At 43.3% G+C, this 17,639-nt stretch overlaps 1 protein-coding gene across 1 annotated transcript in view; it reads left to right on the forward strand.

Moving 5' to 3' along the window:
- The window catches only part of AGBL1 (AGBL carboxypeptidase 1), an 803,597-nt gene that overhangs the window by 173,560 nt on the left and 612,398 nt on the right, over positions 1-17,639 (forward strand). The window contains 3 exon segments of the mRNA XM_082388897.1: positions 4,156-4,364; positions 14,672-14,837; positions 15,825-15,889. Coding sequence (XP_082245023.1) covers positions 4,156-4,364; positions 14,672-14,837; positions 15,825-15,889 — 440 coding nt within the window.

The following is a 17,639-nucleotide window of genomic DNA, read 5'->3' on the forward strand; positions in this document are numbered from 1 at the left end:
CGAGCTATCTACTTTAGATATATTATCTCATTTAATTTTCTCAACAGTTCCACAAGGAAGGGATTGTTATCAGGTTTCCTTTGTTTGTTTGTTTTTTTAGATAAAGACTTAGTGATGAGAGCTGTGAAGTAACATGCTCAAGGTCACACAGCTAGAAAGCAGTGGAGGTCACAGCCATGTGCAAGGACTCCAGAAAGAAAGCTGACAGCTGAAGGGTCTGCCCAGCAAGGCAGTGAAGGGTACACGAGGATAGTAAAGATGAGTTTGGAGGTCTGCACTAATTTGTATGTCTCATTCCTAGAGCTGTGGTTGTGAAAGCGTCCAGCTCATTCCTCTGCTGCAGGTTCCCACTTTTCCTCCACTTTAAGTTATCTCTTTACTCTAAAAGGGGTGATGAAATTCTCAGATATGGGAAACAAAGAGGAGTCATGGAAGTTTCCTCTGGTTTTGCCCAGTAAAAGTGGCAGAGTGTTGGGTTGCTTGCAGGTATTATACTCTGGGTCACCAAGCACTTCTCCACCAACCTGTCATGGGGCTGGAAATTCCCCATGAGAAATCCAGTCTTTGAGTCTTGAAGGTGTCTGGGCTTTCCTGTTAAAAGACAAACATCTTTATAGAGATGGTCATGCTCTCAAATACCTTCAGGGGCAAGGTAGGTAATTCACTTTCGAAAGGGATGGGGTGAGGTGAATTGGTTGCTATGGCAACCCGGGGACTGCTTGTCCTGCCCACAAGCATTTACAACATGGCCTGGCCTATAGACTATGGACTTCCTGTCAAAGGGTAACCTGTCTTTTTTCCTCTTGATTGTCAAAGTTCATTGCAGAGGATGTGGAGAATAAAAACTACAGAAAAGTCTAAGTCTAGTCTAAAAAAATCCAAAGCAAATCGAATCATCAATATTTTCCTCCCTCATAAGTACTATTGATATCTTGGCATATTCCTTTCCTTTTTTTATTCTTTCTTCCTGAATGTAAAAATCTGCTGCATCAGTGGGGTCTGCACTAAAGAAAACATTCGAACCTCTGTGAAGAAATACCTGGGGTAAAAATAAGGATAGCGCGAGATCACATTTTAGACTGAGAATTAGCTACAAATAAGACTTCAGGAGGATAAAATCTGGAAAGGTAGGTAGAAAGAGTAGAACTTAAGAGGATAAATTGGAGGTGAGGACAAGGATGCAGATTTGCCACAGGAAAACTGGCCAGATAAGAACTTCAGCAGGAGGCTGCCAGGGAGGGGCTGGTGGAGACAAGGGGGCATGGAGAGCGCCTTTGGATGGGGTAGGTGGTGGAGGTGCGCTGTTAAATTAAAGGTCCCCAGAAGTCCCCTCTGTCCATTCCACCCCATCCTCCAACCAGTTTAACATAAGCCAATCTGTTTCAGAAATTTAAAAAAAAAATTAAGGAACAGGAACTCTTTTTCCAAGGAAATCTTAGGAAGAAGCCATTTACATAAACAGACTAAAGTACAGCTGGGCTGGGGAGCTTCTCTGGCCTCCAAACCCTGAGCTCACCCAAAGGAATGTATGAAACCCCACATCTTCTCCTTCCTATTTGGCTTCCTATTTGGCTTCCTTCTTCCTTTCCCTGGGGGAAGCACTGTCCTCCCCTCAAATCTTCTCAAACTCCTGCAAGTTGCTGATCCCAGTGACCCTCATTTCATTCTTCGGCTCCTCTCTACATTTGTTCAGCTTGACGGATCTCTTGTCGGGTTTCAGGTGTGTATTGACTTTTGCAAAACTCCCAAGCCGTTCACGGAGAAAGATTGACTGATTTGGGATTGGGGGAGGAGGTGTAGCTATTTTCGATGTTAGTAAACATGACAGCTTGTTGAAGTTTAACAGGAAATCGTGAATAAAATCATTGGGATCTGATAAGGGATTTTTCTCTCAGACAATTACAGACTTTTTTCTCATTATCTCCCTCCCCCTCCCCCAAAAGTGGGAGATGAAAGTCATGAGGATAACACATTATTAGTCTCATACATTTAACATAGATAAAAGACCAAAGTTCTTAACCTCCCGCTGCCCACGCGGCCTCCATGCACTGTTTTTGCCATTCTGTCTTCTTTTCAGCAGGCGATAGTTTCCTTTAATACCTCCTACCTAATCCTCAATTTTCTTTTAAACATCAGATATTGGATAGGCTGGAACCTCATTTAGGCAGTAAAGAAGTCCAGTGCTTTGTGGCCGGGACCAGCTGAGGAGAGAAATATTTTTGATACAAAAGAATAATTAATTAAAGGAGGTAATGAAGGTGATTTAAACCTTCCACAAACACATCATGGAGTGAATAAAGCTCATGGCTCTCAATTTAGGGTCATGGCTGAATGAAATGTTGTAAAAAGTGAAAAAAAAAATAAAACCAACTGCACAAATGGGTCAAAAATCTCAGTGGGGCTCAGTCAAGCCTGACAATTTAGAATTTGACAAACAAGTAGAAGAAAAGGAGAATTCCATTAATATTATGAGAAAACCCTTCTGGAATAAAGCACTGAATGTCCATGTTATTGTTTCACTCAGGTGCAGTTACATGGTCTTAGGAAAAAGTCTGACTTGGAGCTGAAATTTTGCTTATCCAATTACACCTCAGGGGATCTCTCTCACATGCTCGGCCAGAAGCATAGATTGTCTTATAAACCAGCATGAACAGTATGGATAATGGAGAAATGCAGTCATGAGAGGGCAGAGCTGCAAGATGTGGGCGTTTGTTCCTGAGAGTCAGCCCGTTAGAGTTCTTCAGAGTACTTAGTCCACAGGGGTAGAGAGGACCAGGATCCAGAGAGTATCTCCCCATCTACTGGGTAGACCTGAACTGGTACACATCTGTCCTCCAACGCTGTAGGCGGAGGAGCTTAACATGAAAAGTGGTGTATGTGGACTGTTGAGAGAGGTATCTTGGACCATTCTTCCCCCTTTCTTTCTTCATAATGGAAAAATGAAGAAATCATCCACCCATCAGAGGGGTCTCGTGGGAGGTCTCACGCAGGGTCATTCAACTAACAAAGGGTAGTCATGGTGTGGAAGAGGGGAAGGGAACCGTAAGAGCATGCTATTACAGCTCCCTGTCAGATGTAAGGAAGCCCGGTCCTCACATCCCTGCTGGGTGGACTTCCAACCTCTTTCTGGATATTTTTGGTGCCACGTCTCATTACCACATAGAGACCAGCTCCTTGTTGGGTAGCCTTGACTCAGAGGAGTTCCTTTCCTGGACGGAGCCAACCCCTTGATGATCTGGCTTCCATTCTCTTTAGGGAAAACACCCAACGCATCTGTTACACATGACAGCCTTCCTGACATTATGTCTGTCACTCACGGTCCTCTCCTTTCCAACCTAAGCCTTATAGTTGGCTCAACCCAAATGACAATATCCCAAGTCTACTGAGGCTTAAGAAAGAGGAATGGAAATCCGGTGGATTCCTCCCACCTCCTTTCTTCTCTCTCCCCACACACTATTATCCTTTTTCTGAACTATTTGAGAATATTATAGACATTCACAATTGCGAATTTCGTAAAAACAAGAATATTCACTTACATAAACATATAATAGTTTATCAAAATCTAACAATAAACATTTATACAATACTATGGGTTAATCTAAACACTTTATTCATATTTTACCAATTGCGTCACTAACACCTCATGTAGGAAAAGAAAAAGAAATTGTTTTCTGGTCCAGGATCTAAATTATAATTATATATCATACTGACGTGCAATGTCTTTTTAGTCTCTGTTAGCTCAATTCCTGTTGTTGTTTTTTTTTTTTTTTTTTTGCTTTTCATGAACTTGACATTTTTGAAAAGTATAGATTGGATATTTTGCAGCATGTCCCTCATTTTGGGTTTGCTGATTTTCCTCGTAGTAACATTTAGGTTATGCATTTTGGGGCAGGAAAATCATAGAAGCGATGCTGAAGCGATGCTAAAGTGGTGCTTAAGTGATGCTAAAGTGATGGTGTGTCTTTCTCAGGGCATCTTATCTGCTGATGTTGACTTTGGTCACTTGATTAAGGTGATATCTGCCTGTTTTCTCCACTGGAAAGTTATTATCATTCCCTTTATGATGAATTAGTATCTTGTGGGAGGTACACTGGGACATCCTCAGGCAGGTATGGCCAGCCTGTGATTGACATTGTCTTTTCCCATTGGTTTCAGAGTCTAACAGCCGCAGGGCAGTGAACAGAGGCTATGTCACCATCTTGCTCAGGCTGCATCAGGACTGGCACAGCCATGACACAACCAATTCCTACGTGCTGATCCGCAGGGCGCTTCTGCTTTGCCTCAGGCATATTGCCAACCTCCGGTCTGGCAGGGAGGCCTTCCTGGCAGCTCAGGGCATGGAGATCCTTTTCAGCACCACACAGGTAATCAGCATGGGGATTATCTCTGCAGTTGGATGACATCTGGATGATTCCTGAAGGCCGTCATTTAGGACTCACCTTCACTAAAGCTGGGAAACCTCAATAAGTTTCTTGCTTCCTGCTCTGGGCAGATGTTCTGGACTCAAATCCTCATTCCTTCCCTCACTCATGTACTGACTGACTCATTTATTCAATACATATTAGTTGGGTACACACTGGGTGGTGCAGTGATTAAGAGTGTTGATTTTAAAGCTAGAGAACCTGGCTTCAGATCCCAGCCCTAGCACCTATAGCTGTGCAACTTTAGAGAAGTCACCCACCTTCTCTGGGACTCAAGTTTCTTCTTCCTAAAAAACAATGGAAATGATAAAATCTAGGTTTTTGCGTGGCCTGAATAAGTTAACATAGACATGTCTTTGTTAGCAGGGTTCTTGCCATGACTTAACTGCTTTATGAGTGTGAGTGGGTATTGGAATAATAATTAGTTATTGGGACCTAGTGGTGAATATGATAGACGAGACCCCTGATCTTTTGGGGGAAGCATTCCACCAGAGAGTTGGACACTAAGGAAGCAAAGAATTCAATCTGGAAGATGATTTCATATTGCTCTGTGAAATCAACAGAGCAAGGGCACAGGTCTACAGTGACTTTTACATATGCAGGGAGAAGGTCTTCTCTTAGAGAGGTCAAGTCTTCTCTGAGCAGGTGACACCTAAGCTGAGACCTGAATTATTGAAGGAGTCTGTCATGCCAAGTTTAAGAGGAAGAGCATCCCAGGCAAAGGGAGTAGCACCTATAAGGGCTGTCACTTACCTGCATCCCAGTGGAATAAGTGTCTAGGGTTTCCTGGATTTCAACCAAACAATAAATTCCTTAATTTCACTTGATTAGGGCTAATTTAAACACCATCATGCGAGGCTACCTATACGTTCTCCATGGATGATGTGAGTATCTCCCAAATACCCATCATCTGCTCACCAACCCTCTCCTGGGGCCAAGGCAGCCGTGTTTCACACACATCATGTTCCTTGCTGTCTTCGTATTAGTCAGTCTCTGCACTACTTTCATTGGTCTCGTTGCTTCTCTCTGGACACCGTCCAATTTCTCTGTACCTGAGTACATCTGAGGTAATGAAGCGGTCAACGAGAGTGCCATTTTCCAACCACGGCATCTGTAGACTCTAACCATTTTTTAAAAAAAGCTTTCTTCCCCTCTAAACAATAACATACTACTGCACTGCAAACCAATATCTAATTTTCTGTCTGCTATTGCCTCTGGGTTTCTCTCCATCATTACAGCTTTCAGAGCTTCTCAGTCATGAAATAGCTACATTTTCCATTCTATTCCTCTGGATGAGGAAGTGCTTTGAATTTTTCCAAGCTTCACCATACTTTGTAAGCCTGTGACCCCCAAATCTCTAATCTCTCCCAGCCTTCGTGTAACTCCCCCCCCCCCTTTAGCTGATGCCTAGAATTCCCCAACTCTGGCTCGTGTGCTTTAGCCAGCTCCTCTCCCCCCTGCCCTCTGCATTATTGACTGTTTCTCTGATCTGCGTTTAAAAAAAAAAAAAACAATTAAAAGAGCAATAAAGGGAAAAGATGGTGATCCCAGAGGTCCAGGTCTATGACAAGAAGGGAGTGGAGAAAATACCAAGTGAAGCACAGGCATGAAAGGGGCTGTGAGCCCAGAAGCAGGCTTTTAGACGCAGTTCCTCAGCAGGACAATAAAGACCTCAAACTGCTCAATTAAGCAAATTTACAATGAGCTCCCGGCCTCCAATTACTGTTGGGAATGGAAACAGGATGTGAGCAGAGGCAGAATCTGCACTTGGTGGCCAGGTTTCTCCTGCCTGAAACGCTTCCCAGCACCTGGGCTGAGTGCTCTGAGCACAGATGCCCTTGCAGCTGTGCTGGAGTTAGAGCTGCCCATCCATTCTCTCCCCTCTCCTGCCAGAGAAGATGCGTGAGTCACAGGATGGCCAACTGGGGAACCTTGGATCTAGGGATGTCATTTCAGTAGCTATTGCAAATTATGCTGCTTCTACTGCGGCTGCTGCAGCTGATGGAGACGACAATGAAAATGAAGGAGAAGAGGAGGAAGAAGAAGAAAATAAAGGAGGAGGAGGAAGAGGAAGAGGGAATGAGATTTGTCTTGAATGCTTACTATGGCTTAGGGCTGGCATAGCAGTTTATGCAGACTTTCTGATTTCAACACTTGAAAGGATTTGAAACTGATGGTCTTACTCAACAGTCCATATTTCTGTCCACCGGACCAGAGGTTCTCTAAGTTAACTGTGATCAAAGCCACCTACATGGCTGCGAGGGCCCCATCCTCAGAGTTTCTGATTCAGTAGGTCTGGGATGGTCCTGAGAAGTTGTGTTTCTAACAAATTCCTAAGTGATGTTGATACTGCTGGTCTGGGTTGCACTTTGAAAACCACTGTCCTTTACTATTTTTAATCGGTGCTTGTGGTGTTAATTGCAAGCCTACTGGGCATGAGAGTGACTGAGAAAGAACTGTTTTTGAGTCCTTCCTACAGACTTTGCCCATCCTATTGTTCTTTGCCTTCCTGCTGAGGCCACCGCTTGCCATGATTCTCTCTCAATAACCCCACCTCTTTGTTTCCTGGGTCCCACAGCCTTGCACAGATCCTCTGAGCATCCTTTAAACGTTCAGAGGATCAGATTGTCCATAATGCAGTGAGGCTGCTGCGTAACGTAACGGGATCTTGTTGGAGCTTTGTATGAGGAAGGAGAAAGAAGGCCGACAATTTGGATGTAATGTTAAAAACACACAGTTTGAGATCGTTATCAATTTGGAGAAAGGGGTAATTGCAGATGGAACAAACTTGTATGAAATAATCAGGTAAAGGGGCCACTCTCTGGAGCTAGAACAGCTTCAGAGACCAAAAGCATTGCTAAGATTGGTGGTTTTCAAACTTGACGGTGTGTCACAATCTCTTAGAGGGCTTGTTAATACACAGATAGCTGGACTCCGCTCCTAGAGTTTCTAATCATTAGATCTGAGTAGATCTGATTCTACGTTTCTAACAAGTACTCAGTTGATGTTAATGCTGCTGGTCTGGGACCCTCACTTTGAGAACCACTAGAATAAACTCTGGTAGCCTTTGAAAAAGTTGCAGCTACTGTCATATGCTCAGAAAGCATGTCAGGCCAGGTCTTGATTCATCAGGACCCTTTTTGTCCACAGGACTGATTACCCCAGCATTGTGGATCTACAGAAGGAAGGGCTGAATCCTAAAGGGAATGTCACCCACTTGGGATCAGGAGCTCGATACTCTGGAGGTCAGGGTAATTGGAGATCATTTACTGTTTATTCAGTCAATGTTTCCTGAGCTTCCGCTTTGTGAAAGGTATTGGGGTTAGGTAGGGAGTTCAAAGAGGAAGGCGATTAGAATTCCCATCCTCCTCAGGACACCTACTGTCCTACAGGGGAAATCAGGATCACTGCAGTATAGGCAGCAAGTGGGATGCCAGAGTGGAACTGGCAAAGCCATGCAGAGGAAGGAGAGCTCTGGGTGGTCTTGGCTGACCAGAGAAGGCTTCGAGAAGGAAGTCATTGACATTTGAGTCAAGGCAGAACAGCTTGAAAAACTTGGTTTGTGTACAGAAGTGCAAGGAGTTAGCCAGGAGGTACAGACTGGAGAGGAAAGCAGTGTACAACTAGTGGAACCACTAAGACATTCTGGAGAGTCAGGCAAGAGGGAAAGACCTGGACAAGAATGAACCAGAAGGTCCCAAACCAAAGGTGTTTCCATCTAAGACAGTCCTAAATTGAAGCTACACCACATCTGTTCTGGACCTTAGAATTTGCCCGTCTATGTTCAAAGAGTTTCTGGAGAGAGAGGAAGGAGAGGGGCCACTCTAAGGCTGGCGTGGAAAAGCGATCTTCAGAGCTGAAACCTGAATGACAAGAAAAAACCAGTGATGTGAAAGTCTGATGTGAGGGCTCCAGGGAGAGGGTAAAAAAGGCAAATGTGAAGGCCCTCAGGTGGTGGGGTCGGGGGTGGGGCAGAAGCATGGGCAGGAAAAGTGGGGAGAAATGAGGTGAAGCTAGAGACATAGGCGGGACCAGAGTGTCTAGAGCATCCTGAACCATGATAAGGAATTTGGGTTTTATTCCATCAGATTTTAAGCAGGTACAAAGAAGGGGGAAGACAGATTTGGAGAGTTTGGGAAGACCTGATCATGTAGAGTTTTCTAGACCATGAAAAGGAATTCAGATTTTATGTTTTTTTAGGTTTGAAGCAGGGGAGACAATATGATTTATGCTTTTTATTTTTCATTAAAAATTAAAAAAATTTAATAGTGGCAAAATCCATATAACATAAAATTGACCATCTTAGCCATTTTTCAGTGTACATTTCAGTAGTAAATAGCTTCACGCTCTTGTATAACTAATCTCCAAAACTCTTCATCCTGAAAAACTGAAACTCTACACCCATTCAAACTGATTTATGCTTTTCAAGGATCATTCTGGCTGCCCTTTGGAGAGGAGAGTCTCCAAGGGCACAAGAGAAGGAGGGAGAGGCAGGAGGACAAGGGGAGGAGTCAGACTGCGGGAGCCGAGGCAGGAGATCCTATCCTGATGGCTTTGGCTCGTGAGAAGCAGAGCTTAAACCCAGGACTCCTGTTTCTTCCTCAGGCTCCTCTTCCACTAGAATGCCTCATTTTGTTATTGTGAGGATTATTGCTAGGACTCTGCCCTGAATTAGCAGTGGTCTCCTAAGGTCTTCTTTTCAGATTCTTATACAGTTTTATGACCCTAATGATGCCTTCTGGCATCCTACTAGCTAAAGCTTACAGAATGCTTGCTATTAGGCACTCACCTTACCTGTAACTCATTTAATTCAGACACAACCTTATGAGAGAGGTTCTGGTATGATTTCCTCTTTACAGATAAGGAAGCGGCAGCACAGAGAGGTGCAGTAACTTGCCAGGGTTGTACAGCAGTTAGCAATCGTCAGCCCAGGATTTGAATTCAGGCAGTCTTGCTCTGGGATCTGAGCTGCGTGCTCTACTCTGTCTTGCATATGTATCATGAAAGTAGGGTATTTATCATCTGAAGCTAACGCAAAGAAGTTAAATGTGAATTGAATATTTTAAGCACTCTTGTATTTTATCATCTTTTCCAAGTAGCAGGTGGATTATTGGGAATCATGGGAAGAGTGAGCCTACAAATCTCACCTTTGCCCCCAATTCTGAGACATTGGTCCACAGGGATCCTATTTCTTGGAGTCTTGTCATTTTATGATACACAGCACAGGTGCTGACCCTGCACTTGCAGGAACCTGGGAGTGAGTGCCTCCTTAAATTTTGTGTCCGGGGCACCTCCTTGCCTCACCTTAGTCCTGGTCTTGATCAATTAACACCAGGAAAATGCTGACAAAGGATCTAGGCATTTCTATTAACTTGGACCCAACGATCATCTTTAAATTCATAAATGTTTTCCCCTGAGTAGAGCAGACACCAGATATAACATTATCCCTAATGCCTAGGTTTCTGTAGATACTAATACTCCCTCCATCCCCCAAATTCAGTTCATGGTGTGGCCCAATCCAAACAGGACTCTTGGACTTGACTCCATCCTTTCACCTGCTTTCCACCTGCACCATCCCACACCAAGTAAAACATTACACTGTTACCATCATCAGCAATAGTACCAATGGCAATCATAGACAGACCTGGCTTCCAAAATGCTGGCAGTTTTGACTGAGTTCCCTGGCTTGGACGTGGCTCACTATCTCCTAAGATTGAAGCTTAGAGCATTATCTCTGATCAGTCATCTACCTTACCATTCTTCATCCTCCATGCTCAGTTCTCTCTTTTTCCAATACTCATACTTTTCACTAAGCACTTAAAACTATTTGACCAGTCCCAGCGATAAAATAGCCTCAACGAATTTATTTTCCATGGAGAGTGTTTCCTGCTGTTGGTTCAGGATACCTGATTGGTATTATTTGAGTACATGGAAGGGGAAATAGCATTCTTTTTTTGGGGGGGGGGGGAGTTAAGTAACATATTTATTTTCCTCTTTTAATAATAGCATTTATTTATTTATTTTTAACACCTTTATTGGAGTATAATTGCTTTACGATGGTGTGTTAGTTTCTGCTTTATAACAAAGTGAATACATATACATCTATGCCCATATCTCTTCCCTCTTGCGTCTCCCTCCCTCCCACCCTCCCTATCCCACCCCTCTAGGTGGTCACAAAGCACCGAGCTGATCTCCCTGTGATATGCGGCTGCTTCCCACTAGCTATCTGTTTTACATTTGGTAGTGTATATATGTCCATGCCACTCTCTCACTTTGTCCCAGCTTACCCTTCCCCCTCCCCATGTCCTCAAGTCCATTCTCTAGTAGGTCTGTGTCTTTATTCCCATCCTGCCCCTAGGTTCTTCGTGACCATTGTTTTTGTTTGTTTGTTTGTTTAGATTCCATATATATGTGTTAGCATATAGTATTTGTTGTTCTCTTTCTGACTTACTTCACTCTGTATGACAGACTCTAGGTCCATCCACCTCACTACAAATAACTCAATTTTGTTTCTTTTTATGGCTGAGTAATATTCCATTGTATATATGTGACACATCTTCTTTATCCATTCATCGGTCGATGGACACTTAGGTTGCTTCCATGTCCTGGCTATTGTAAATAGAGCTGCAATGAACATTGTGGTACATGACTCTTTTTGAATTATGGTTTTCTCAGGGTATATGCCCAGTAGTGGGATTGCTGGGTCGTATGGTAGTTCTGTTTTTAGTTTTTTAAGGAAGCTCCATACTGTTCTCCATAGTGGTTGTATCAATTTACATTCCCACCAACAGTGCAAGAGGGTTCCCTTTTCTCCACACCCTCTGCAGCATTTATTGTTTGTAGATTTTTTTGATGATGGCCGTTCTGACAGGAGTGAGGTGATATCTCATTGTAGTTTTGACTTGCATTTCTCTAATGATTAATGATGTTGAGCATTTTTTCATGTGTTTGTTGGTAATCTGTACATCTTCTTTGGAGAAATATCTCTTTAGGTCTCCTGCCCATTTTTGGATTGGGTTGTTTGTTTTTTTGATATTGAGCTGCATGAGCTGCTTGTAAATTTTGGAGATTGATCCTTTGTCAGTTGCTTCATTTGCAAATATTTTCTCTCATTCTGAGGACTGTCTTTTCATCTTGTTTATTGTTTCCTTTGCTGTGCAAAAGCTTTTAAGTTTCATTAGGTCCCATTTGTTTATTTGTGTTTTTATTTCCACTTTTCTAGGGGGTGGGTCAAAAAGGATCTTGCTGTGATTTATGTCATAGAGTGTTCTGCCTATGTTTTCCTCTAAGAGTTTGATAGTGTCTGGCCTTACATTTAGGTCTTTAATCCATTTTGAGTTTATTTTTGTGTATGGTGTTAGGGAGTGGGGTTGTGTTCCTGTCTTGCTAGTTGTTTGGCATAGGGTGAACAGCACTGTAGCTTGCTGGTCATTGAGTGGAGCTGGGTCTTGGCATTGAGGTGGAGATCTCTTGGAGATTTTTGCCATTTGATATTACGTGGAGCTGGGAGGTCTTTGGTGGACCAATGTCCTGAACTCAGCTCTCCTTCCTCAGAGTCACAGGCCTGACACCCGGCCGGAGCACCAAGACTCTGTCATCCACACGGCTCAGAATAAAAGGGAGAAAGAAAGAAAAAATAAAATAAAGTAAAAGAAAGTTATTAAAATAAAAAATAACAAATAAATGTTAAAAATAAGAAAAAAAATTAAAAAGTAATAAAAAAACGAAAGAAAGAAAGAAGAGAGCAACCAAAGCAAAAAACAAATCCACCAATGATAACAAGCGCTAAAAAGTATACTAAAAAAAAAAACCCACACACACATACACCCCAAAAAATGGACAGACAGAACCCTAGGACAAATGGTAAAAACAAAGCTATACAGACAAAATCACCCACAGAAGCATACACATACACACAAAAATAGAAAAAGTAAAAAACATATATATATATCATTGCTCCCAAAGTCCACCACCTCAATTTGGGATGATTTGTTGTGTATTCAGGTATTCCAGAGATGCAGGCACATCAAGTTGATTGTGGAGATTTAATCCGCTGATGCTGAGGCTGCTGGCAGAGATTTCCCTTTCTCTTCTTTGTTCGCATAGCTCCCGGGGTTCAGCTTTGGATTTGGCCCCGCCTCTGCGTGTAGGTCTCTAGAGAGCATCTTTTCTTCACTCAGACAGGACAGGGTTAAAGGAGCAGCTGATTGGGGGGCTCTGGCTCACTCAGGCCGGGGGGAGGGAGTGGTACGGAGGAGGCGGGGCGAGCCTGCGGCGGCAGTGGCCGGCGTGACGTTGCACCAGCCTGAGGCGCGCCGCGCGTTCTCCCGGGGAAGTTGTCCCTGGATCACAGGACCCTGGCAGTGGCGGCCTGCACAGGCTCTGGGAGGGGAGATGTGGAGAGTGACCTGTGCTCACACACAAGCTTCTTGGTGGCCGCAGCAGCAGCCTTAGCATCCCATGCCCGTCTCTGGGGTCTGCACTGATAGCTGCGGCTCGCGCCCGTCTCTGGAGCTCCTTTAAGCAGCGCTCTTAATCCCTCTCCTCGCGCACCAGGAAACAAAGAGGCAAGGAAAAGTCTCTTGCCTGTTCGGCAGCTCCAGACCTTTTCCCGGACTCCCTCCCGGCTAGCTGTGGTGCACTAGCCCCTTCAGGCTGTGTTCACGCCGCCAACCCCAGTCCTCTCCCTGCGATCCGACCGAAGCCCGAGCCTCAGCTCCCAGCCCCCGCCCGCCCCGGCGGGTGAGCAGACAAGCCTCTCGGGCTGGTGAGTGCTGGTCGGCACCGAGCCTCTGTGCGGGAATCTCTCCGCTTTGCCCTCCGCACCCCTGTGGCTGCGCTCTCCTCTGTGGCTCCGAAGCTTCCCCCCTCCGCCACCCACAGTCTCTGCCCGCGAAGGGGCTTCCTAGTGTGTGGAAACCTTTCCTCCCTCACAGCTCCCTCCCACTGGTGTAGATCCCGTCTCTATTCTTTTGTTTTCTTTTTTCTTTTACCCTGCCCAGGTATGTGGGGAGTTTCTTGCCTTTTGGGAGGTCTGAGGTCTTCTGCCAGCGTTCAGTAAGTGTTCTGTAGGAGTTGTTCCACATGTAGATGTATTTCTGGTGTATTTGTGGGGAGGAAGGTGATCTCCACTTCTTACTCTTCGCCATCTTGAAGCTCCTCCTCGGAAATAACATTGTTGATTTTATTAAGAAATTTCTGTTTTGAAAGTTAGCTTACTTTTTTTTTACTTTGGAGTCATTTGCGTAGCTTGAATCCATGACTTAAATTTTATTAAATGTTTTTCCTCCATGTTTTTCCTGTGGAGCCGCCCATAATGTGGGCCTGGAGGTACCATGCATGGCATCATTGTAGACAGTCACTGCCCTGTGGCATGTTCTAAGCATCCACCGTATCTCCCACTATGACCTATTGGCCTTAGAGCTTAGTGGAAACCCCTTAGGAATACCAAACTGGAGGCTTACATTAGTCAACTTTCTGTATCAAGTCAGTAGACAAAACATTTACTAAGAGACTGCAGAAAATGGCCATATTTTTGCCAAAGAGATACTGACTACTCCCAACTCTCTGTCTCTCAATTTAGTAAACTTGTTCTTACATTTTTCACAGTGTCTGAAAAGAAGGGTCTTGTCATGTTCCATCAGTATCAAAATGTTACATCTGCAAACCCAATTTTTCTTTGCTTTGTGTAGATACCAAGAGAGATCACCACTGTGGGCTTTGAGAAGAAGCATGTTATTTAATTTAGGTACTTGGGATTCTCTTATTCTCTCTTCTGATTTCATATTTTATCTTTTTCCTTGATATTTTTCTCTTCAGATCATAGCTGAAAGAGAAAAGTAAGACTTCTATCAATTCAGCTACTCATTCTCTAATTTAGGCAATAATTCACAACGACACATGGATGGTTAAAGGAAGATGCCATTACCTCCTCTTCCCTCAGCTATTCTGGACAATGTTTTACCTTAGGTGCAGCATCCCTTGAAAGTCTTTTAAGTCTATTTTCAGACTAAATTCATTCCAATAATATATTAGCTGTAAAAGAGAAATAAAAATGCAGATTACACACTGGACCAAAGCAGATCCTGTGTTAGACAAAATTCTACATTAGAATGTTCAGATTAGATGTTCTACATTAAGGATATTTACTGTCCATTTAGGCTGCGTGTAATCCATTACTTGAAATAACATTATAGCAAAGGGACTCCGCACAAGATGTCAGTGTCTGATATGATCGTCTCTTTGTTCAGAATTGCCTGGATGACAAAAGTCTGGAGCCTGTCATCTCCCTTGTGCTTCAGATCCTGAGGCAATGCTACCCTAAGAGTCCACTTCCCTTGGTCACAACCAGCAGTGCTTATTCCTTCCCAGTCCCTGGGAACATCACCTCTGAACCTCCACATGTTCTAACTGAAGGTAAAGTATGTGGGTAGTTCTTCTGTACTTATTTTGCTCATAGTTATGAGCTTTATGATGAATTTTTGCATTTGGATAATACTTCAGAGGAATGTGGATGAAAGTAGAATCAATTTTTTTAACAGATCAACTGTGATTATCTAACAAGTAATTAGAGACATGTATGAAAACGCTAGTTTTTCATAATACCAAGCTTATTAATTTTGTCCTTAATTATTAACTGTTGGCACTTTGCCTGGTAGCTATGGAATGCCTGTATAGTCATCTCAGCTGATTTTAAAAAATCTATTTGCAATCCCATGATGGAGTCCCTCCACCATACAGACTGGTTCTAGAATTAATTTGCCCTAAGGATGAAATTGAAATAAAACTTTTGCTGTTTTGCCACCCCATGCAAGTCATTTTAGAATACTTGAAAGTATGATTATCCAATCTCTGAGAAGATTTTGTTGTCAGAAGATACTAGTGCTTTTCAACCTTGTCCTCCTTCCAGGGAACAGATTTTCCATAGGCATCATCTTGTCACAATGACACTGGGTGCTTTCTGTGGACTTTTGTTTTAAATCAGTTCCTTCGTATTAAAATTAGGGAATCAATCAAAGTGCTGTCTACATTACAACAGCTTTGGCATGTATGTGATCACTAAACTCTGGCAATAGTTGCGTAAATACTTCTACATAGAAGTTGCATAAATACTTCCACACTGGGTGAAGGAAGCCAGAATGGTATTCATGTGTCATTTTATTCTGCACTCATTTTGCATTCAGTGTGGGACAGCAGTTTAGATGTCATGATATAGTGCTCTCACGTGCCTATGTGCACATGATTTACACATCCAATAAGTGTAAGCGTGTGTTGGGATCCTGTACACTTAATAATGGCCCCTTACTTGTGAGAAGTACTAACCATTGGGTGGCGAGAATCTCAATCCAAGGCAAAGGGGAAGCCTCATCCATTTCACCTGTTTTTTTTTTTTTCCCCACTCAGATTTTGAAGATGATGGCGAGGAAGAAGAGGACAAAGACTCAGATTCTGAAGATGTGAAAGAGGAAGTAGGTACACTAGCCCTTGCTTCTAATGATCTCTACATTCATAATTCTACAAAGGAAAATGTCCCTTTCTATGTTCAGCTAAGCCCAGGGTAAATTTTGTTTTTTTAGAAATTTTATTTATTTATTTTTGGTTGCTTTGGGTCTTTGTTGCTGCCCGCGGGCTTTCTCTAGTTGCAGTGAATGGGGGCTACTCTTCATTGCAGTGCGTGGGCTTCTCAGTGCGGTGGCTTCTCTTGTTGCGGAGCACGGGCTCTAGGCACGCTAGCTTCAGTAATGATGGCATGTGGGCTCAGTAGTTGTGGCTCGCGGGCTCTAGAGTGCAAGCTCAGTAGTTGTGGTGCATGGGCTTAGTTGCTCCACGGCATGTGGGATCTTCCCGGACCGTGTCCCCTGCATTGGCAGGCAGATTCTTAACCACTGTGCCACCAGGGAATTCCCGCCCAGGGTAAATTTTAAGGATGGACTTTTGCGCTTCCACTTTAAGGCCTGGCAGATACTGATGCTCACTAAATGATGGCTGCTGTTACTGATTTCCAAGTTGTCATTTTTGTCTTGGTAGGCCCGGTACAATCCCATCATCAAGTCAGAGGCTATCTATTATCAAGACACTAATATTCCATCAGGATAAGCCTGAGGTAGACACTTAGGGTTGGTGTATTTAATGAATGTGAAGGATATTCAGACAAAGAGACCATGGAAAGATTTCCTAGGAAACTTTTTCTAGTAGATCTCCACTATCTTTGTAAGTCACTCTTCTTATCTACCCAATCTATGCACAGGACCACTGCGTTGTACAATTTCATTTACCTTGGAGTCTATGTGAACTGTGCTCCTTTGGGTTGTATGGTGCATATCCTGGCCAGCAAGGAAGTGGTGCCTTTTGGTCTCTATCAATAATAACCTATGCTATAGAATGGAGGTCAGCCAACTTTCTATGAAAGGTCAGATAATCATTACTCTACGCTTTGTGGACCGTACAGTTTCTGTCACAACGACTCAACTTTGCTGGTGTAGCACAAAAGCAACCATAGACAATGTATAAACAATAGGGCATGACCGTGTTCCACAAAAGCAGACAGTGGGGCATAGTTTACTGACAGCATTTCTAGAAAAAGGTTTCTAAGCCTTGGCATTTTGGCTGGATAATTATTTGTCATGGGGGGTTGTCCTGTGCATTATACGTTGTTTAGCAGCACTCCTGACCTCAATCCACAAGATGCTGGTGACATCCACCCCTTTGTCCCCCAGTCATGAATCAAAACTGTCTCTAGGACTTGCCAAATATCCCTGCGGGGCAAAAATCACCCTGTGGTTAAGAACCACTGCTCTAGAATAATGATAATTTATCTATGAGTTATAATTCTGTCTCCATCTCTGTTGGTGGACATCAACTTGGACAAGTCCCTTCAAGTTATAGTTCCTTAGTTTTGACATCTGCAAAATAAGACTGAGAAGTAAATGCTACCTTTTATGACATACCTGGAGATGAAATCTGGATTAAAAAATCTGTCTATCTATCTATCTGTCTATCTATCTATCTATCTATCTATCTATCTATCTATCTATCTATCTACTTGTCTATTTATCTATCTACTATCCATCCATCCATCCTCCTCTCCCCCTCCCTCTTCCTTTCTTTTTACATACCATTCCATCTACACATCTGCCTAGGGAGGAAGAGACTTTTTGCGTTCTCTGTCATAATAATCACTCACCTTGCTAATGGTAGTAGCAGACATAGAGGGACTAC

This window comes from Balaenoptera borealis (genome assembly GCF_965194805.1).
Source record: "Balaenoptera borealis genome assembly, chromosome: 3".
In the NCBI taxonomy this organism is placed as follows: domain Eukaryota; kingdom Metazoa; phylum Chordata; class Mammalia; order Artiodactyla; family Balaenopteridae; genus Balaenoptera; species Balaenoptera borealis.